Source organism: Schistocerca piceifrons, chromosome 2 (genome assembly GCF_021461385.2).
Source record: "Schistocerca piceifrons isolate TAMUIC-IGC-003096 chromosome 2, iqSchPice1.1, whole genome shotgun sequence".
In the NCBI taxonomy this organism is placed as follows: Eukaryota; Metazoa; Arthropoda; class Insecta; order Orthoptera; family Acrididae; genus Schistocerca; species Schistocerca piceifrons.
The window spans coordinates 73763768-73786319 of record NC_060139.1 but is presented as its reverse complement, the minus strand read 5'-3'; the positions used below and the strand labels follow the sequence as shown (position 1 = coordinate 73786319).

General features: G+C 38.7%; 1 protein-coding gene across 1 annotated transcript in view; it reads right to left on the bottom strand.

The window, feature by feature from the left end:
- Positions 1 to 18683, bottom strand: part of LOC124774894 (phosphatase Herzog) — a 61830-nt gene extending 43147 nt beyond the window's left edge. The window contains exons 1-4 of the mRNA XM_047249553.1: positions 18466 to 18683; positions 18047 to 18085; positions 17636 to 17868; positions 2303 to 2452 (exon numbers count right to left, since the gene is read on the bottom strand). Coding sequence (XP_047105509.1) covers positions 2303 to 2452; positions 17636 to 17868; positions 18047 to 18085; positions 18466 to 18538 — 495 coding nt within the window. The 5' untranslated portion in view covers positions 18539 to 18683. The remainder of the gene's footprint in view (positions 1 to 2302; positions 2453 to 17635; positions 17869 to 18046; positions 18086 to 18465) is intronic.
- Between the last annotated feature and the right edge of the window lie 3869 nt (positions 18684 to 22552).

The following is a 22552-nucleotide window of genomic DNA, read 5'->3' as shown; positions in this document are numbered from 1 at the left end:
TCATGAAATATGAGGAATGTTGTGGATTTTCACTCTGTCTTTATCGCTGGTGCAGCGGGATCGCAAATGAGTAGGCTACATCAGATCAATTTTCTCAAGATTGGTGACAGATAGATACCTCCATCCAGGTCTAAAGGAAAATTATTTCATATGCAACAAAATATTATGTAATATAATGGAAGGAAACATTCCACGTGGAAAAAATTATATATAAAAACAAAGATGAGGTGACTTACCGAACAAAAGCGCTGGCAGGTCAATAGACACACAAACAAACACAAACATACACACAAAATTCAAGCTTTCGCAACAAAACTGTTGCCTCATCAGGAAAGAGGGAAGGAGAGGGGAAGACAAAAGGAAGTGGATGGATATGTGCGTGTGTGCGAGTGTATACTTGTCCTTTTTCCCCCCTAAGGTAAGTCTTTCCGCTCCCGGGATTGGAATGACTCCTTACCCTCTCCCTTAAAACCCACTTCCTTTCGTCTTCCCCTCTCCTTCCCTCTTTCCTGATGAGGCAACAGTTTTGTTGCGAAAGCTTGAATTTTGTGTGTATGTCTGTGTTTGTTTGTGTGTCTATTGACCTGCCAGCGCTTTTGTTCGGTAAGTCACCTCATCTTTGTTTTTATATATAAAATATTATGTAATACGCACCAAACACAAAATCATAGAGATCTCTGTTTTTCATTACACACTTTTCCGAATTTTGCGCAGTGTCTTACTTTTCATGTAAATATCACAATAACTAAGACCATTAACAAAATGGACACATCATCATGAACCTGACAAAGCTATAAGTAACGAAAAAATGAATTTTTTTACAGAGTAGTTTCTGTAAAATCACTTGACAAAGACTGCATGTGCGCACCTTGATTCTGTCATCGTTAACCAGCCAAAAGGCGGACAACAATTATTTTGCCTCCCCTTCTGAACAAATGAATGACCTTGCCCAGCACTTTGGACAAAAACTGGTCACTGTGCATCAGCCACCGTATCCTGTGCGAGCTATATCCCTTGACACTTCACTACACCTCCTAATGGCAACAGACCCTGTTTCCTACACCAGTTCTGCACAATGTTTACAGCGAAGTGTGCCACTGTTCTTATGGCGCTTGCAAATTTTCCAGGTATTACTGTGACTAAATTGTCTGCTTATCCTTTGCAAAAGTAAGGACTGCCTTGAGCACACTGGTTTTCGAAATGACATTAGAAGCAGCCATAAGAAAGCTTCAGATTCAAGGTAAACAGTGGTAAATCAGCATCGATTTCTGTATGTGATGACACTCTTATCGCCAGAAAACCACCATTAGAGAGAATGGTAACTGAGCTGGAAGTAGCAGCACAATCAAGAGAACTTGCGTTTAAAAAATATAAAACTAAGTACACACATTTCAAAACAAGGGTAAATAACAACCTTGATAGCCTCTCAGATGTAGATTTCAACTTTGGCAAAATTAATGTTTTCCAGGATATTAACCAGCACCTCAAAGTCATTTTATAAAGTACTGATTAGGTCTGTTGCGGCCTGTAAGTGTGAGGTAAGGGAACTAATGCTGCTAGCAACTTAGAATATGTGGTGGGAGAGGGGGAAGGACACCCATTGGGACATTCACAGAGATGGAACATGGACAATTACACAATTAAGAGTTGAGAGACTGTAAGGCTTTTAAAGAGTACAAGAATAAAATTGCTGAAATACCAAAAAAGGGGTGCCAGAATGGAAACCAACTGGCAAACAGAGAGAGGAAAAACCCCAAAAGTTAAGGGCAGGTTATGTGGAGGGAAGTATGAAAGCTTAAAAAAAAAAAAAAACCCACACACACACACACACACACACCTTCTCCCTATATTGTATTCATTATAAGTTATTCACAACTCTACAATCCACAAAGGGTTAAAATTTAATAAAAAGAAGACAAAGATGACCTATTTGTAATAGTACTGTACTTCATATTAGAATTTATTCAAATGACAACAATAACTCATGTCTTAAAAGTATTTCTCAACTTTCATAACATGACATTGCAGAATCACAAGTGTAAATTCTCAGAACCAGCTAAGAGATAGACAGGTTTTCCTCAAAGTTCCAGTTTAATGAATGAATGTGTTTGAGAAATTTTCACTGTGCATAAAACCACAAGGGTTGCAATGAGGAAAAAACTGTAAAAAATTTTGAAGGATATTACATCTTTCTCAGCTTGCATGGTTTTCAATTTTGATTTAGGACATGGCATGTTTCTATTACAAGATAAGCCCAGTTCTATGCAGCTGTTAATGCATGCTACTTCATTAACATGCTCACCTTGGCCAAACTTGCAGTGAATAGTACACACTCGTAAAGTTCTCCCATCCTCTGAAGAAATTCGTCTACATATGGTCGCTTCAGGACATAAACTTGATGAACTGTTCCATCAATTTCCACAGGAACAACAAAGTCAGCATTGTTAATAGGCTGTAAAAAACCAAACCAAATATAATATGATTTTAATAGCAACACACACACACACACACACACACACACACACACACACACACACACACAAGACAGACATATCATATATTACTGAGCAGTTGTCATTATTTCGTGTCTTTACAATCAAATTATATTAAGTCATCACAAATAATGAAAACTCTTTCAGATTTAGAATCAGGATATCTGCTTTTCAAAAGCAAGTCTCTCTTATCTGTTCTACTGGATAACACCAACAGGCCAATTCATCTCTTCTTCCAATCTTCAAAATTATACAAAGGTCCTCCACTGAGAGAAAAGATAAGGCCTAACAAGTAGCCTCCACTGAGAGAAAAGATAAGGCCTAACAAGTAGCAGGGAAACATACCAGTAACAGACAAGCAGATGCAAGTTGTCAACAATAATACAGGGTTATTCGAAATGACGCACCCATTTTTAAAAATTCATATGTATTCAAGAACAAATCCAAAACGAAGAAACTTTATACCAATGAAAAGAGGAAGTTTCAAAGTTTTTGGCAGGCAGCAATGGGCAGGTGGTGACGGTTTCAGAAGCACTCTATAGAGTTTGCGCGGCAATAGGGCCATCATTCCGTTTCACTGTCAGTTGTGGTGAGATGGCGACTGTGGACACAAGGTTTTCTGTGTTCTTGAGTTCACAAAAAATGAGTCGCAAATTGCAGTGTGGCAGGTATTTCATACCAAATTCGGTATTCAACCGCTAACTCGCAAGGCCACCACATGTGTGAGAGGATGAGGTCTGACAGATTCAAGAAAGTTTTGTGCCCAGTCCCAGTAAGTCTACCAATAGAGCTAGTCAAGAACTTGGAATACCCCAACCAAAACTGTACGGAAAGCTCTGAGACAGCGTTTGCTGTACAAGCTCTACCAATTACAACTTGTGCAGGCTCTCAATCCCAATGACAAAGAGAAGCGTCTCGCATTTTGTGGTTATCAGCTAGCAAAGCTGGAGGATGACCCATTTCTCCAGCATGTAATTTTTTGTGATGAAGTGACATTCCACCTTAGTGGATAAGTCAGCCGACACAATGTTCGCGTATGGAGTTTGGAAAATGCAGATTCGTCATTGCAACATGAAAGAGACTCACCGAAAATCAACATGTTCTGCGACATATCCCGTAAAAAGGTTTATGGACTATTTTTCTGTACAGAAAGAACTGTAACAGGAATCACATACCTGGACATGTTGAAACAATGGCTGTTCCCTCAAGTTAGGGAAGATTCCCAGGACTTCATTACCAACAGGATGGAGCTCCATCCCATTGGCACCGTGATGTACAAGGCTTTCTGAATGACTACCTTCCTCAGCGCTGGCTCGGTCACAGGGGACTTGGGGACCTGGCTCTGCATTTCTGGCCACCGGGATCTACTGATCTCACACCCTGCAACTATTTCTTACGGGGCTATGTCCCACCTCTACCAGCAACTCTGAAAGATCTGTGGAACCGGATCACTACTGCCATGCATTCAGTAACAGCAGATATGCTTTTGTGTGTGTGGGACTAGTTTGTCTATCGTATCGATGTTTGCCGTGCAGCCAACAGTGGTTGCATTGAACATTTATAACATTTATCACATTTCTAATTATTACATAATGATTAAAGACTAATTAATTACAAATTATTAAATTTATTAAATTGACAAAAAAACTTGGAAACTTCCTCTTTTCATTGGTATAAAGTTTGTTCATTTTGGATTTGTACTTTGATAAATACGAAGTTTTGAAAATGGGTCCATCATTTAGAGTAGCCCTGTACTGGTTTACCTTCTAGAACAACCACACGTCCCATGAAGCGCCAACACAAATGTCTGTCACAGGGTTACACTGCCACCAATAGCCTATGCAAAACATACACTTTCTGTGTCAATTGATTTTTCTTATATCAGTGACTTAACGTGGATAAATGTAAGGGATATGCACTTGTGGAGTTCTTTACAACAATATGCAATGACAATGGAAAAAATGGCAAAGTTCAACAACCATAGATGTGCGAATGTCTACTATCCAAGCAGTGAGTCAGAGATACTTAACTGCACAAGTCTGCAGTGAAACATCTCGAATACTGGGAATTACTCGAACAACTTATCAAATGCTGAATTCTTCTTAAGAGTTCATTCATGTTGTATACAGTAGTATTTGCTATGGAAAATATTTACAATGGTTACATGCTACAATCATATTGACACATGTAATATTTACTATCCCGCAAATGACTCTGAGATAATTGTTGCACAAGTATGTGGTCTAATTGTTGGGATACTTGAAATTACCTGAATGAACTACTGAATGATGAATACTCTTTAATGTACATTCATATTGGAACATTACATAGTTTGTGTGCTGTGCTTTCCGTGTTATCAAATAAAATGACTAAGTTACTGCCCATTCACAAGATGTGATGCTGAGTCTTCTAAATTACAGTGACAAAGAGGACTTCATTGTGCCTAATCCAGCTGATTATGGTTGGAGAGAGTGATGTTGATGAGTCTTTAGGTGAATCCATCACCAGAAATATACAAAATATTGGTGAACTAATAACTGCTGAACCAGTAAATGCAGATCCAGATTTTGGTGTTATCATCGCTTCTCCTCCAACTCTGAAGAAGAGCCTGAGCATATGCATGACAAATCTGCTAAGAGATACAAAACAGATGATTTTAGATGGAAAGGCTGATTTGGACTCCCAAAGAGTATAATTTTGATACCAGCAATTCTGGTTGCAAAACTGTCAATTTAGATTATTCATCTACTTTACATGACTGCTTTGAAGTCTTTTTCTTTAGCTGAAGAACTGTAAACTACATGGCTGAGAAATGTAATTTATATTACGAACACCTTTGCAATGATTCCAGCAAAAAATAAAGACTGCAACAATGGAAAAACACAAACAGTGATGAAATATACTGTTTTCTTGCCATAAAATTTTTGACGGCTGAGGCAAGGAAAAATGAGATAAACAGTTACTGGACCAACAATTCATTACTATCTACTCCAATGTTTGTGCAAATCATGCCAAGAGATAGGTACCTTGCTAAGAAAGTTACACTTTTCAGAATAGAATTTTCACTCTGCAGTGGAGTGTGCACTGTTATTAAACTTCCTGGCAGATTAAAACTGTGGGCCGGACTGAGACTCAAACTCAGGAGCTTTGCCTTTCAGGAGCAAGTGCTGACTGAGCTACCCAAGCACGACTCATGACCTGTCCTCACAGCTTTAATTTTGCCAGTACCTCGTCTCCTACCTTCCAAACATTACAGAAGCTCTCCTGCGAAACTAGCACTCCTGGAGGAAAGGCTACTGCGGAGACATGGCTTTGTCAAAGCCTGGGGGATGTTTCCAGAATGAAATTTCCGGTCTGCAATGGAGAATGCACTGTTATGGAACTTCCTGGCAAATTAAAACTCTGTGCCAGACCAAGACACAACAGTGAAACTTTCATTCTGGAAACATTCCCCAGGCTGTGGCAAAGCCATACCTCCATAATATCATTTTTCCAGAAGTGCTAGTTCTGCATGTTTTGCAGAAGAGCTTCTGTGAAGTTTGGAAGGTAGGAGACAAGTTACTGGCAGAATTAAAGCTGTGAGGATAGGACGTGAGTCATGCTTGGATAGTTCAGTCAGTAGAGCGCTTGCCTGCGAAAGGCAAAGGTCCCAAGTTCGAGTCTCGAACCAGCACAAAGTTTTAAGCTGCCAGGAAGTTTCATAACATCACACGCTCTGCTGCACAGTGAAAATTTTCCAAATGTTTTCTATCTTTTTAAAAATTTGGGCATTGACAAAAGTTTAGTTCTCTAATAAGGTGTGTTCTTTTTTCCTTTTTTCCCGAATAGTGTTTTCCATCTAATTGCCATAGATTTGGCATAAGGTTTTTTTGTGTTATGTGGTTGTGAAACCGGATATATTCTTGACTTCATTATTTGTGTGGGTGCGGCAAAGGACATGCAAAAACAAACTTATTTTGATGTAAGTGTTGGAATACCTGGGAGCATTGTTCTTACTTTATTAGAATGTTACTTGGACAAAAATCATCTATTGGAGGATGACAATTGGTACACTAGCCCAACATTATTTTTTTATCCGCACAACAGTGACTAATACTTGTGGAAGTGTAAGGAAAAACCATAAAGTAATGCCTGGTTTATAATTGCAACAGAAACTCATCAAGGAGAGGCTAGAGGTTCACTGCCGACAGAAAAACAGAGGACCGCCGTGGAAGAAGATCAGCTGATTGTAATAAGGCCTTATGCCAACCAAGTGTCACTTTATTCCACAAATCCCAGGAACATCACAGAAGAAACCCGTAGAGAAGGTGTACGTGCAAAACTGAACACATGAAGTGAAACTAGATATATTTGTATAAAATGTAATGCACCTTTACGTGTTGATTTTTCTGTTTTGAAATACTGTAATAACTTACATTTTTTTCTCTCGTAATAATGTAAATTTTTGAAAATAAAAAAAATTTCTCTGTAAAGATTAAAAAAAGAAAGTGGAAAAACTGCATCTAGTGTCTTAATTTTATCTCAATAATAACAACAGACTGCTACAATCGTATATAAATGCAACATCTGAAAAATAAATGCACACTGCAGCTGACTGCTCAGACGAAATGCACAGGAAGAGATTTAACATGGTCAACTGTGTTAAATCTCAGATCAAGAATATGAGATATCAGCAATTCAAATCTGCTAGACACCAAATAATCATGAAAAATTTCATCCTAGGCATGCACTCACTTGTAACTGAATACTGAGCTGCTTCTCTAATATGGTTGCAAATACTTCACAAAGATAAAAGTGCAGAGGATTTGTATATGTGTCATGAAACACAAGCGTTTCTCATTTAGAATTATAAAAATATTACAAAGTTAGTTTAATAGCAGTACGACCGCACACAGAGAATGAGAGGAAAGGAAAAGATAAACATAGTTTCAATAAACATAATAATTTTGCTTTACAGATGAAATAACACAAATCTAGAGAGAGCTGATACATAAAAAATAATAGTTATTTTCTAAATAAAAAAGTTATTGCATGGTTCTGATTTCTTTTTTGATATTCGTTCTCTCATCACATATGCATTGCAGCAGCGTTTCCTTCTTCCTATATATACAGCTGCCCTCTACCATTTCACATTGCAAATATGCTGATTCACATGGCATATCTGTTGAAATTGTCATTTCAAACAATGAAAAGGTTGGAATGTCAAAAATTATGAAAAGGATAGATTGTTACTCACCATAAAGATGACACACTGAGTTGCACACAGGCACAACAAAAAGACTTATGTAATGAGCTTTCAGCCAAAGCCTTCTTCAGAAAAGAAAGGAAAACCAAACACACACACACACACACACACACACACACACACACACACACGCGCGGGCATACCTCATCCACATGACCACTATCTCTGGCTGTGCTGCTCAGACTGCAAATGTTGTGTTGAACAAATGCAAAAGTCTGGAGTGGGGTGGGGAAGGGACAGCAGAGTATGTGTGGGGGAAGAGAAGAGCAATCTTGCGGAAAGCCTAAGGACTGGAAAGTGTGAGAACAAGGCTACCAGGTGCAGCACTGGGAGGCCATGTGGGAGAGGTGGCGGTGTGGGAGAGGAGGGGTGGAAAAGAACAGGAGGAAAGATTGGTGGGTGTGTTGACAGAGAGCAGAGCATAATACGGGGGAGGCGACATGAACTGGGATGAGCAACTGGGACAGAGGCAGCAGAAACTGTTGGATGGAGATTGTGGAGACAGAGGTTGTCATAGGGTAAGATGATGGTAATTTCGGGAGTGGAGAATGTGTTATAAGGATAACTCCCATCTGAGCAGTTCGGAAAAAGTTGTGGTGGATGGGAGGATCCAGATGGCCTGGGTTGTGAAGCACCCATTCAAATCGAGCATGTTATGTTCAGTTGCATGTTGTGCCACAATGTGTTTTACTTTGCTCTTGGCCCAAGTTCGGCAGTGGCCATTCATCTGGTGGACAGTTGGTTGATAGTCACATCAATATAAAAAGCTGTGCAATGATTGCAGCAGAGCTAGTATATGAAATGGCTGATTTCAGAGATGGCCTGGCCTCTGATGGAGTACGATAAGCCTGTGACAGGAGACTGAAATAGGAAGTGCTGGGTGGGGGGATTGGGTAGGTCTTGCACCTGGATATGATATCTGTGGCAAGGGGCTGAGACTGGGCCTGGCATATGGAGGTTGGGTGCACAAAAGAACACTGCTTTAGAAGGGACAGGAAGGATCTTGAGTAGGACGTCCTCATTTCAGGACATGATGATAGATAATCAAAGCCCTGACAAAGGACATGATTCAGTTATTCCAATCCTGGGTGGTACTGCGTGACAGCGCACTTCTTTGTAGTTGGTTCTTGGGGTTGGTGGTAGGATTTGTGCAACAGATCTGCGGGATAGTGCCTATCTGTGAATTCCTTTGTGAGGTCTTCGGCATACCGGGCAAGGGAGTTCTTGTAACTGCACCCAGCCTCTAGAACGTCCTAGTCCATCCCTATGCCACTCCCATTCTCAGCACCTTGTCACATGGATCATATCCTGGTGGAAGACCTGGGTGCAAAACCTACCCAGTCCGTCTACCCAGCACTTCCTATTTCAGCCCTGTCACAGGCTTATCTTACTCCCATCAGAGGCTGGGCCACCTGTGAAAGCAGCCGTATCTTATAGTAGTTCTGCTGCAATCATTGAATGGCTTGTTATATTGGTACAACTACCAACCAGCTGTCCACCAGGATAAATGGCCACCAATGAACTGTGGCCAGGAACAAAGTGGGCCACCCTGTGATGCAATATCCGTGACTGATTTCAAAGACTGCTTCACAACATGGGTCATCTGGCTCAACCACCAACTTTTCTGAACTGCAAAGGTGGGAGTTATCCTTACAACACATTCTCCACTCCCAAAATCATCCTGACCTCAACCTACAGCACCTTACACCTCCACACCTTCCACCCAACAATTTTTGCACACTCTGTCCTATCATCTCCTCCCAATTCACATTCCCTCACCCTCTATGTGCCGCTGTCTGCAATTGCGCCCATCAATTTCTTCCCTTCTATGCTCTTCTCCTTTTCCACTATCTGCTTCTCTCCCCCACAACCTCCCAACACTGCACCTGGTAATCTTTGGTTGCTGCCTTCTAGTCCCTGCACACACTGCCAGACAATGCTCTTCTCTCCCCTCACCCGTACCCTGCTCCACTCCAGATTCATGCTATTGTTCAACCCAACAGCTGCAGTCTGGCCAGAGCATCTGGTGATAGCAATCGTGTGCGTGAAATGTGACTGCTTGTGTGAATGTGTGTGTGTTTTCCTTTCTTTTCTGCAGAAGGCTTTGGCCGAAAGCTCAAAATGTAACAGTTTTCCCATTGTGCCAGACCAAAAGTCAACATTTAATCTTCACGGTAAGTAATAGTCTATACTACTCAAAATTGCTGAAACTGCCAATTCAGTATTTTCGCATTACCTCCTCTTCATATATCTGTGCTTCTACTCCATTTGTTATGTTATACATGTATCAATCTCTACTGGAAAAAAAGGCTTTTGGTTTCGAATATGTTCTTAAAATAACGTATGAACTGTACTGTATGAGTGTCTCCTTCCAAACAGTCAAAATGCTGAGAAGAATGTGCACAACAGTAATACGGCAAAACAACCAGGTGTGTTCTGATAAACTCTGTAGAGCAGAATGATGTGGTTCATTCTAAAAACATTTTAACAATTACATAAACACTTTGAACATGACGCAGCTGATGAGATTTGAGTAGTGTAATAACATTAAACTGACACATATTTTCAATTAAGTGTATCTAAAAACAAAGATGATTAGACTTACCAAACAAAAGCGCTGGCAGGTCAACAGACACACAAACAAACACAAACATACACACATTGGGGTGTGTGTGTGTGTGTGTGTGTGTGTGTGTGTGTGTGTGTGTGTGTGTGCGCGCGCGAGTGTACACCTGTCCTTTTTTCCCCCTAAGGTAAGTCTTTCCGCTCCCGGGATTGGAATGACTCCTTACCCTCTCCCTTAAAACCCACATCCTTTTGTCTTTCCCGCTCCTTCCCTCTTTCTTGATGAAGCAACCGTTTGTTGCGAAAGCTTGAATTTTGAGTGTATGTTTGTGTTTGTTTGTGTGTCTATCAACCTGCCAGCGCTTTTGTTTGGTAAGTCTAATCATCTTTGTTTTTAGATATAGTTTTCCCACGTGGAATGTTTCCCTCTATTATATTCATACAATTAAGTGTATCATAATACCCGGCTTGCACACAAATATTAAATGACCTACTACATTACGACTGCCACAAATATTCACAATAAAACTTGATCTTGCAATTTATTCTGATTATAAATCCTTGCTTTTCAGGAATGAATGACTGTAATACAAAAACTGAGCCAGATCAGAGTCTGAACAGTTTCTGCTGTCATTGTCATCACCTACATCTGAGCCACATAGTCAAACTCTATTGCAACCTCATCTCGTTTTACTTTCATTTAACTGCCTACTTTCAGAAAAATTTTCTGTTTTAAGTACTTATTTAACATATTCCTTGGAGTCAATCAGAGGCTGACACAGATGCAACAGCACTCTTTGCTCCTTGCTGCAGCCTTTTTCAATGGAATATCCCTCATTGCAGAGTGTTCCCACACATTTCCTTAAATTTTTGAAAAGACTCTCAAAGGAAGGAAGATTAGTCTTTACGTACGATCAAGACAGAGCATAAGCTTGGTTGTGTCCTTTTCAAAGGGACTATACTGGCATTTTCCTTTATCAATTTAGGGAACCCGTAAGAAACTTAAACCTTGATGGGTGGATGTTAACTTCAACCTTGCTCCTCCTGTAAACTCGATACGTTAATTGCTGGGTTCCTTACTCTGTAAGAGTCCTGCATCACCGAGTAAGCGAGCACAAAATACCAGATGAGGCGAGCACACCCTAACTGGACAGGCTGCCCGCATTAGTTCTAGTGACCGAGCATAGAAGCCGTGACCGAGTACATAGTGTAACTTAAAACACATTACACGTGTCATTATCCGTGTGAGACTGCAGCTATTACAGGCTTCTCATTTGTGGTGTGTATCTCTCTGTAATCATGCAGTGCGAGGAAGCCAGTGCAGTAAGACGTAAGATTGAAACCAATGTTAACACACTGAAGAAATGGGAAGGTCTAAAAAGCCAAGTATGGAATACATTTCTCTTGGTTGTGTTTCCAGTTGGGAACCACTCATTTAAAGAAACACAGTTACAAGAAACTTCACTAAAAATAGTATTACAGCAAAGTGTGTTGCAATGTGTGCTAAAGATATGAGACCTTTTAATGCTGCTTCCGGTGAAGGTTTCAAAGAACTAGGCCAAGAATTAATACATCTAGGTGCACATTATGGAGAAGTTAACGTGGCAGATGTCATGCCACATCCCGCTACTACAAGCAGACATGTCAAAGGACAAGCTGACGCAATACGAAACAGCATAATGCCTTCTGTTATTGTGGAAGTTATTAATAAAACGTGCTCTGACAGTTGAGATGTGGGCTGATTCGCATAATCAGGTGCACTATCTGATGCTTACAACACATTACATTAAAACAGATTGGTCTCTTGTGAACAATGTTTTATTTACAACAAAATTCCTGGACGTTAAGAAGACGGGAGTAAATATTATAAAAGAAATTGAAGAGAGGATGGGTGATTGGGACATTCCGCCGGACACGTTGCACAGTTTTGTTTTTGTCTCCGACCAGAGTGCCAATGTAATAAAGGCTTTGGAAAATAATGAAAGGATTCCTTGTGCTACTCATTGTATAAACACAGCACTTAGCCATACTTTCGATGAAGATAACTTCTTGTTAAATCATGCCCCAAACATAGCATCAACAATAAATACTGCAAAATGCATTGTAATGTACATTAAGAAAAGTGGCCTCTGCTCGTCTTTGAAATCATCGTTGAAACAAGAGGTCTGCACACACTGGAGCAGCTTGTACACTATGCTGGAATCCTTACACGCTCAGTATAACGAAGTGGCTGCTTTGCTGGCAGAAAAGGACTCTGCTTACAGATTGCAAGGATATCATAACGAGCTTGCAGGAAAAACTGCGCATTTTCTGAGACCATTTAAAGAGGCCACAGATTAATTAGAAGGTGAAAAAGAACTGACAATACAGTTCTTCTTTGGTTTCGCAAACTGCAACAAATTAATGCAGAATCAATGGCACTGACTGTCAGGTGAGTCATTACTGCAGTTAAAAGCACTGTTTCATTATGACAGACTTATAATTAACTAGCGTAATTGATGTGTACTAACAGATATGTACTTTTCAACAGGAGGTACAAAGGATTAAAAATCTAGCCTTGACTTTCGTTTGTGAGAAGATTCTGATCACTTCCAGACATAAAATTGCTATGTTTCTTAGGCCGTTTTTCTGTGATCTTAATATGCTTGAAATAAATGAAAAGCAGGAAATTCTTAGCAATGTGCGACAAATGTGTGCTACTTATGCAGGTACAACATGCAGTCATTAACATAATCATTTTTGCATAGTGCATTGTAGAGAAACGCTGGCCGCTGTGGCCGAGTGGTTCTAGGCACTTCTTCAGTCTGGAACCGCACGACCACTACAGTCGCAGGTTCGAATCCTGCCTCGGGCACGGATGTGTGTCATGTCCTTAGGTTAGTTAGTTTTAAGTAGTTCTAAGTTCTAGGGGACTGATGACCTCAGGGGAATGTTATAATTCATATAATATTTCATTAATTTAAAACACCTCACTTTTATGGGAATGTTTCGATTATTTCTACATCAGTTCTGTATTACTTGTCTCTTTTGTTTATCATCATAGATCCTTCAAGTACTGTGTCATCACCACCCAGAAAGAGAGGTCGTTTCAAGGAATGGAGGAACAACAGATCATCTGCAGCAGATCCCTACATTTTAATGCACCCCAGAGATGATGAGATATTAAAGTGGTGGAACAGACATGAAACAGATCTGCCAGGCCTGGCTGCAGTTACAAGGTGTATTTTATGTATCCCAGCAACAAGCGCACTGAGTGAAAGATGCTTTAGTAAAGCAGACATGTTACTAACAAATCATCGCAGCCAACTAAATCCGGAACGCATTAGTGATTTACTGCTGATCAACAATAACTATAATTTTGTTTCTGTTGCAAACAATTGAGAAGTATAAGTTACGTCTGTAAATGTATAATATTCTTTGTACGCTTTCTTTATGAAGATGGTTGTCTTCTAGATTACAGGGACAACACTTATTTAACATTTCCTATTAATGAAAGGAAAAATATATCTTCTGTTTGGAAATGAGACTAGTCTTCTATCTGCGATTGTATTGAAATATCATTTTACTTTCAAATTGCTTTATGAATTTAGCTGTGTCACATGCCCGTTCTTGGAAACATTACTTTTGTATTAAAAGAGAGAGAGAGAGAGAGGCGTCGGATTTGTAAAGTACAGTGCAGCGAGCCGGGGCGGGACAAGGCGAGGTGAGACGTCGGCGAGACCGGTCATGCTCGGTTATCCGCGTGTTCAGAATCCAGACAACAGACACGGGGCGAGTATGTGACTGAGCCAGTCGTGTGGGACCAGACACGAGCGGCTCGGTCGCCCCGTCAACAGGCAAGTCATGACTGCCAACATTAAGAGTTGGAGCACTACTCTGTAAGCCTTCTCCATAGTGTTCACTTCACACTTATACAGAAAAGAGCCAGAGGACTGTGTGTCTATGAAGTGATTAGGCTAAAACACAACTAGAGCCACAGTCCTGGAAAATGTGATGTCTGTGGCATTTGCTACAGGACTACTGGAGTGCTTGTGACACTGTAAACACTATATGTAATAACATATCTTTTTTCAAATAAATCTTTATCTTTTTGCCAAATAACACCTCAATCATAATTCTTTGCAATAGTCCCAGGTTGGAGACCTGGTCCAGGACACAGTTTTAATCTGCCAGGAAGTTTCAAATCAGCACAATTTACTCCACTGCAGAGTGAATATTCATTCACGAAAGAAATCTTTCCTCCAAAAAGCAGAAATTATGAATAACTGCAGTGCTGTTACTTATGTGTTTTGGAGAACTACATTGACAGTGCTCAACACAAGGTGTGATGGGATCACAAACGGGTGTGTCAATAGCTGGTTCAAAATAGTCAACAGAGAATAACAGACATAGATGTTTCATTAACGACTGAAACTTATTTTTCATATTCTGATTGTAATGGAATCCTGGGATGTGCAATGAAGGAGAGGAGAGATGGCAGCAAGGGGGTGGGAACTCCAACAATGCGTGGCAGCTACAACAGAACTGTAAAACACACTTCCTTTGGTGTCAGAATTTAAACGAACATTTCCTCCACTAACTTAACCAAAAATTTGGAATTACAGTATATTTTGAGGAAAAATTATAGTCAATGTGACACTTTTCCTAAATTACTTCACGTATGTGCAATACACAGTGAAACTTCTATGTAAAGTTTTTAAAGAACCATGAATTCTGAACACTGTGTTTGGAGGAAAGCACTATAAAGTGCAAGACTTCCAACCGACAATTAGAAAAGTCCGATCACATTATACTGAGGATATACTAGAGAAAAACACAGTAAATGGTAAAAATTGCAAAAGAATTAGCTGCAAACAATTACTTTAATAATGAATCTGTAAAATACAACTTCACTCACAATTTTAACAAAGACCTGTGAATTGGCACAACTTGAACATGACATATCTAGGATTTTTTGAAGCAGTCAGCAAACATGTTTGCTTCCCATTTCTTTTGGATTATTCAGAACCACTTCTAGCTCCAAATGAGAAAGTTGTGCTAGTGTGTGTTTCTATGCTTCACATCGCTCCGTTATACAGTGGGTGAGTAGCTGGTTTTCCCTTATTTTATGTACTGCTCCATCCCGGAAATTCCATTATCGTTATAAATTTAGATAAAATATCCTTGAGCAAACAAGTGTCATAATACAAAACAAACAGTTGAGTTATATTTCAGAACAGTATTAACATAATTCTGCGATAGCTAAATAAAAGAACAACAATTACTTAAAAAATAGAAGCCTTGGGCTATCACTTGTCAGAAATTTTTAATTCAAATGAATGACTTTACAAAAAACCACTCATTCCCCGTCCATTTTCAAGCAATATTCGATCTAGTGCGGATGCGTGGATTTGCACCAGGAATATCCTGTGTGTATCGTGTAATCGGTCGACATGAACCAATTGGCATTTCCAAATATGTATGCTAGGGGCACACGTTGAAAGTGTATAGTTTAATGGGGGTACAGTGTTAAACACACCGTATGAATGTTCACCATTTGCTCCTGTGAAAAATTAAAAAAAATAGCGCTATTGAGACAAAACGACAAGCACGATTGCATCAAATCTCATGTGACTCAAGCACTGACGCTGGCTTGTCGCGCTGGCTTGTCGCTCATTTTGAACACGGCCTTTCGAAGTCTGTGCAAATCCACAGAATGGAAAACGAAGCATCTACACTAGTGGCTTAAATGCTACAAAGAGGGAAATAATTGGTTAGGATTTCAAAAATATGAGTGTTACATCGAGCAAATCATTGTAAATCATTGTATACAGGAAACATACTAAAGAAGAAACTTTAGCATTGTGTATATGGGCTTTTGGTTGGAAGCGGAAGAAATGTACGCAACACAGAGGAAATCATTATATGGAGGAATGTTGTAAAGAGGTTTCACTGTGGTTCTTTCAACATGGCCAGTGTCGACCACATGACTTCTCGTTAAACATAGGTGTTTTGATATGCCTGTATACCTATACACGACTTAAATTTTTTCTTACACTAAGCTGTCAAATCCCGTATCATTGTAAAATGACCATTGGATGAATAAATTACTGATATTAACAGAGTCAAACTATTTTCTTTTAAAATTTTATAGTATAAATAGTTTTTACAGAGAGGTCCACAGAACCGTTATGATATGGCAAGCAAGCAGCAAAGATTGCTTATGGTTACTTTGGTTAACAAGATTTCAAATTTCTTACCACAGATATGATATTATAATTTCTTATTTCTTCCCTAGGTCAACAAAACCCAAAACAACACACATGTAAATAACAACAAAAGACTAAAATCACAATGAAATGGAAAGAATACTGAATTTTAATGCCCCATTGACGAATAAATGCAAAGTAGAGTACAAAAACAGCGAATGAGACAACAGAATGCAGCAAGTCTGACAAAATTAGAAAACATTAGTTTGAACAGACAGTAAAACAGACCATAGCTGTTGCAGAAAGTGGATGGAATGACCAACTTCACTCCTATCTCACCAGTATTCTTCTGAGCTACCAATAGTGTATAGTCAACTATCATGATATGGGAAACAATCAGCAAAACTGCCTATAAAATGGATTAACATATTAATAACATAGGGCTTAAATGAGTTACAAAGACCTGTAATGTATGCAAACAAGGGAACACAGGCCAACATTCCAATTACATGGCCAATAAAACTACATCTATATAATCATACTCTTGAAAGCTACTGTATAGCACAACTTGGTAACACTTTTAAGTCACTCATTTTTCTGTTCCAATAACTCTAGAAGCGCAGAGAAGAAAAAAATGTCTGTGTCCTAATAGCCAAGTTCCTTTTTATGCTCTTAAAGGTTACATACATGATGAACATTTCCGCAACACCAACAAAATTTACCACTGAATTCGAATGTCAATCCATTAATTCAATTAAAATAATGCAACTGAGGAACATAGAGCAATACAGATAGTTAAAGCATATACAAAGCAAGGACACTTAATATTTCCTCATGACATTGCTTATTAAATTATCTTGGCAGTCTTCATTACAACACGAAAAAGTATCAAAACAGAGAAAGAGCTTTGATGATGAGATTATGCAGTGTAAATAAATGAAAGCAGGCTTCTGTAAATGGTGTTTTTCAAGGTAGAGTTTGCACACACAAAGAATATTTTATGATTTAATTATGCCTCGTCCGATCTGTCAGTGACAATCATCCCAACAACGATATGCCTACAGGAAATTGTTACTGTCAGACACATGTAAATAAGAAAACAACAGGTAGCTAACACACAGTCACATGCACACAAGTGTTATTACCTTGAATGAACTGTGAACCAGTGTTTCATCTAAGTCAATCACCATACACTTTTTGTGCATGTCCGAGTGTCGCACAGATGGCAGCAGAAAATTGGGTGAGCCCGGACTAACTGGGGGAGAGCAACGACCATCATTTCCTGTTGATGCTTTAGAACTTTTTGAACTTGCTTGTCTACTGAAGCAGCAGAGAAGAGTGCGCAGCAATCCACGCCGGGGCTTCTTCCCAGTCTGACCTAAAAGCCACAAAGATTAAGATCTTCATTCACAAGTAATTATACTGGTTGCAATAATTGTGAGTGTGGATAGACTAAAGCACCAGTATATTTCTACAATTCAAGGTCAACTATATACAACACCATAAAACAACAACACAGTTCAATTCATTAAGATTCTTCTAATACTATTATTTACCTTGAACTGATATTTCATTTTCCACCCGTGGCAACTGAACTGCAAGTAATAAAAGTTGTAAATTATTAATATGCTACTTCTTTAAGCACTATACTCGAATTTTCAAATTTCAGTTTGCATTACTAACCGAAAGAGTATAACATAGGATAACAAACAAGGTAGCACTATTAAGATTATGGAATGACAGCAACGTCTACCTGTAATTTCAAAAACACGCCTACTGTTTGGTTTTCACTCATTATGTTGGTTAGTTACTCAATAACAAATGGTGTGTTGGAACATGCAACGTACCTAAAATTATTGCATTTAGCCTAATACTCTCTTGCACCAATAATTATCGAAAACACGAATCAAAAAACAAACTCGGCATTTCTAATTCCTATATAACAGGTGCAACACCCATGGTAAGACCTACTTACCTTTCTCTGGTGAAAAATTGCTTAATTGTTCGTCATCCCGCGACACTTGGGTGATGATGGACGATGCGTCCATTTAAACATTTGTTAGTGTTCTTCTCGTTGAACTCAATTTTGGAAGTAATATTGTCAAACAATTAAAAATCGTATGTAATCCAAAATGGCAGAGTTTCTTCTCAACACTCAACTTGTTGTTGTGGTGGGGTACTCAGCGAGTCAAATTTATCTAAATGTCGCACTGTGCTCTTGAAGCATTTTCACGAGCTGCATGTAAAATAATAAATTACGATTTATTTCTATGGATTAGCTTGACACAGGAAGGAAACATTGCATAGATGAAGTTTGAAGACATTCAACGTATAACTGTCACTTAGTTCATAAACAAACAAGTGAACTGTGAGAAGCGATAAAGCGCTTGATAGTCGTGGGTGATTTGTTTAGGGAGTGAACGCATAGGCAGTATTAGCCTATTATTTAACAGTATGTTGGTATTATGTCTCGTCAATGAAGTCACCTTTGTAAATCACTAACTGCCCGGTAATACTTGCAGCGAATATTATATTTTCTGTTAAATACACCGTAAAATGTATTGGATAAAGAACAGTTCTCCTGGCTTGTGAGAATTAATAGACCACAAACTAAAATTAGTTGTGATTATGCCAGTTTTGCAGGCGCTAATGCATCCTTTCTGTAGCGTAGGAAAAAATATGGTTGCTAATGGCACTTATTTCCTTTTTAATAAAATGGTTATTCAGCTTTCTCATATCAAGATTTCAGGTAGAGGTCGAATTATTTGTTTTATTTACTGGTCTGCATTAAAATGAATATCGTTATTGGCATCCGAGAAACCTCAAAACATTTCGTGTTAAGATCGCAGTACGGAAGAGACCCACACCAAAGGTTGCCTTCTGGGGATGATGGCGTCTAAATCACCCCTTGATACATGGCACTCAAAAGAACTATGTAACTATACTCATGATGTTAACCTACTTAGAATTTCTACATTAAGCGCTCGGTGATTTGCATACCTGCTGTGTACGTCTGATTAAGAAATTGGGCATATTAGAATATATTCATATTTTAATGCACAAAAGAAACTATTGGTTTCCTTTGTGCACTTAAGCAGTTTGTTTGTTTTCTTAAGTGCTCATGGTCTGATTCAGCTCTTTTCTTTAATGCGTAGTTAAACCTATTTTTAGTGCTGAAGACAATGCACTATCAGTTCAATAGCAGCATGAGATTGTTCAAGTGTAATTATGGTTAGCAAGAGATGCTGTACAGTGGACTTGTTTCATTGCTACCAGACGTTACAATTTCTTGAAAAGAGAGTATTGTACTTTGAGGAGATGTTAAAGTACTCAACAACTGTCATCATCTGTGTCACAGAAAGATTTTTATCAGGCTCTGTTTCTATACTAAATTAGATTGTGCCGTGTTTTCATTGAAAGCAATATGTTTCTTAAATAGTAAGAGTGAGAAGAACTATGGGCTATATTTTGCTAAGTGCCACATGTGCACACATGTACAGCTTGTAGATTGGCTCTAGAAATATTTAGCTGTTGGCTAGACATAGATATACTTCTTGATACCTGATGTGCCAGCTTTCGAAATGCCGTCATGTTGGAAACCTTGCAACAAGCTCTGAACCATAGGCCTCTTATTCATCTATTAATATCAACCTGCCAATATCAATTGACCAAGCAGCAGTCAGGCACATTGATGATGGTATCATAATTGAAAGCTATGCAAGGTATTGAACTCTACATTTTGCAAAGTTTGTTAAATTTTTAAAATAAATACTAGTGCATAGTACGAATTTAAACTTTTTAAGTTTCAGCAATGATGTTATAAATGTACTTTCTGTCCTCTGGTTGACAAACGCATTTTAAACATGAGTCACAGCACAGACAGAAATAATCTCAATTTGTCAGGCACCCAACTTTGCCCATAACGATAATGGGTTTTTGCCAACTGGTTGAGTCAAATTTTATACAGATGTTTGTCATTGAAAACATGTTAGTTTTTGAGAAAATAGATGTAGACAATTTCTGTATTATGTAAGTGTTAGTGGCTATAGTCATTTAGCAAGTATGCTCCAAATTTGTGGACTTGGGTTTCAGTCCACCTCCCTGTATCGAGGAATTTTTTTTCCCTTTTGTAAAATACATCTTTACAAACTGAATTTGCATCCTACCCCACTTAACAGACTAACATATCAGTTTTTTTTCAATATAGTATCAATTTAAAGAATGCCAGAATATGTAATGATTAGCGACTAGTAGAAAGTGTTCCCATATCCTTTTGTCATGAAATCTAAAACCTATTTCGAAGCTAACCTGCATATACCTGGATGTCCTCTATCCAACTCAGACCGTACATTTACATTTTCCTTTGTTCGTAATTTGTTTCTTGATGTGATGTATGACATAGATTCTCAAGCAAAAGAAATGAAATAGTTGCCTGGGAATTTAATGTCTGGTGATGGCACTAGTAGTCCATGAAACGTTTAAGAAATTTTCTACCCATAACCCATACAGTGGACCATGATAATCCACCTGTCAGTGGAGAATAAGCTCTTCGCGTTTTTGTGTAGTTCATTACAGTGTTCCCCGCTGCCACGAAGATGACATACAATTAACGTGAGCAAGATCCCCATCTGTTATCAGCATACAGCAGCAGTTTTGAGGAAAATTCTGAATTTTTTCATTTAAATGTAAAGGAAAGTTTGAAACTGATAACTTCAGAGAATCACTTGTCTAGCTGGAAAAATGTTGTTGGCACATTATGTACTTCTGTGGGACTGAAAATTGTGCACAACTGCAGAATGTGTTCAGCACTCACTTGAGATTAACATCTCATCTGCTTTCATTGTTAACCGTGCTACTGATATAGACACACTGAAAATTTGTAAAATACATCACCAAGAACTTGGTGAGTTCGTTAGTATGTCACTGCAGTGCAATCTACATACACTGATTCAGTATGTAATTTATTTCTGATTAATTGCTTGAATGTTCTGTTGAATTACGAATAATGTTTATTTGCATTTACATTCATTCATTCACAGACTTCAGTGATTGTAAGTGTAGATGGCCCACTGAACAAAACTACTGTTTATATCAGCTGCATGCACAATTAAATTGTACAGTAGTACAGTGTTTTTAGTTTTATTGTAATAATTATGGGGACTAGTGCAGCAGGGGATACAACCCGTCGGCTTTGGACAATGACGTCACAAGTGGCCAATCGAGGAGCGATTCTTCTTAGTGTTGTAGCTCCCTTCAGTGGCTGATAAGTGTTTTTTGACTTTTTAAAAAAAAATCTCACGAGATAGAATAAACAGATCCACTTTATTAAGCAATCAGTAAAAAAACTAATCTGAAACATAACAGCAAAAGCGAAAATGGTAAACTGCTCTCTGGCGGCTTGTGACGTCCTTGTCCAAAGCCGACGGGTTGTATCCCCTGCTGCACTAGACCCTAATTATGAGGCAGTACCATTCTGATTAGGAAGATTGCTAAGACTTTTCAGTTCTGTTTTGGGGGATCAGTTATTATAATACTTCAAAATGAAAGGTCCCAGTCTGCCTAACAAACACTGGTGTCTACATGGAAGTTCTGTGTTGCTTTCTTTGTAATGTTTTATTGTACAGTGTTCACATTTTTCTTCCACAAACTATGCTATTTGTTAAATGCCTAATCGTATCTTATCAAACAATGGAAACTGCGGGTGGGAATATAAACAGTGTAGGAAAATATATGTGGCATCGATAGGTCACAGCGACCACATAAAGCATGATCTTTGAACTCTTAACTGCTCTGACGAGCCGCCATGTTAATGTTCCAGTCAGCCTTTGTACCTTGTACAGTGTACAAGTGTATCTTTCTTTGTGCTGAAATATATGTATGTATAGACATTTATGGAAACAGTTTGTTGTGTATACAGTTATCCGTATTCCCTTTTCCTATAGGTGGATTGCTAATTGCCATAAAGAAGACACAGTAAGTTGCAGACATGCACAGTTAAAATCTTTTAATTGTGTCTGTCTGCAACTTAAAATGTCTTCTTTACAGTAAGCCGCAGTCTGTCT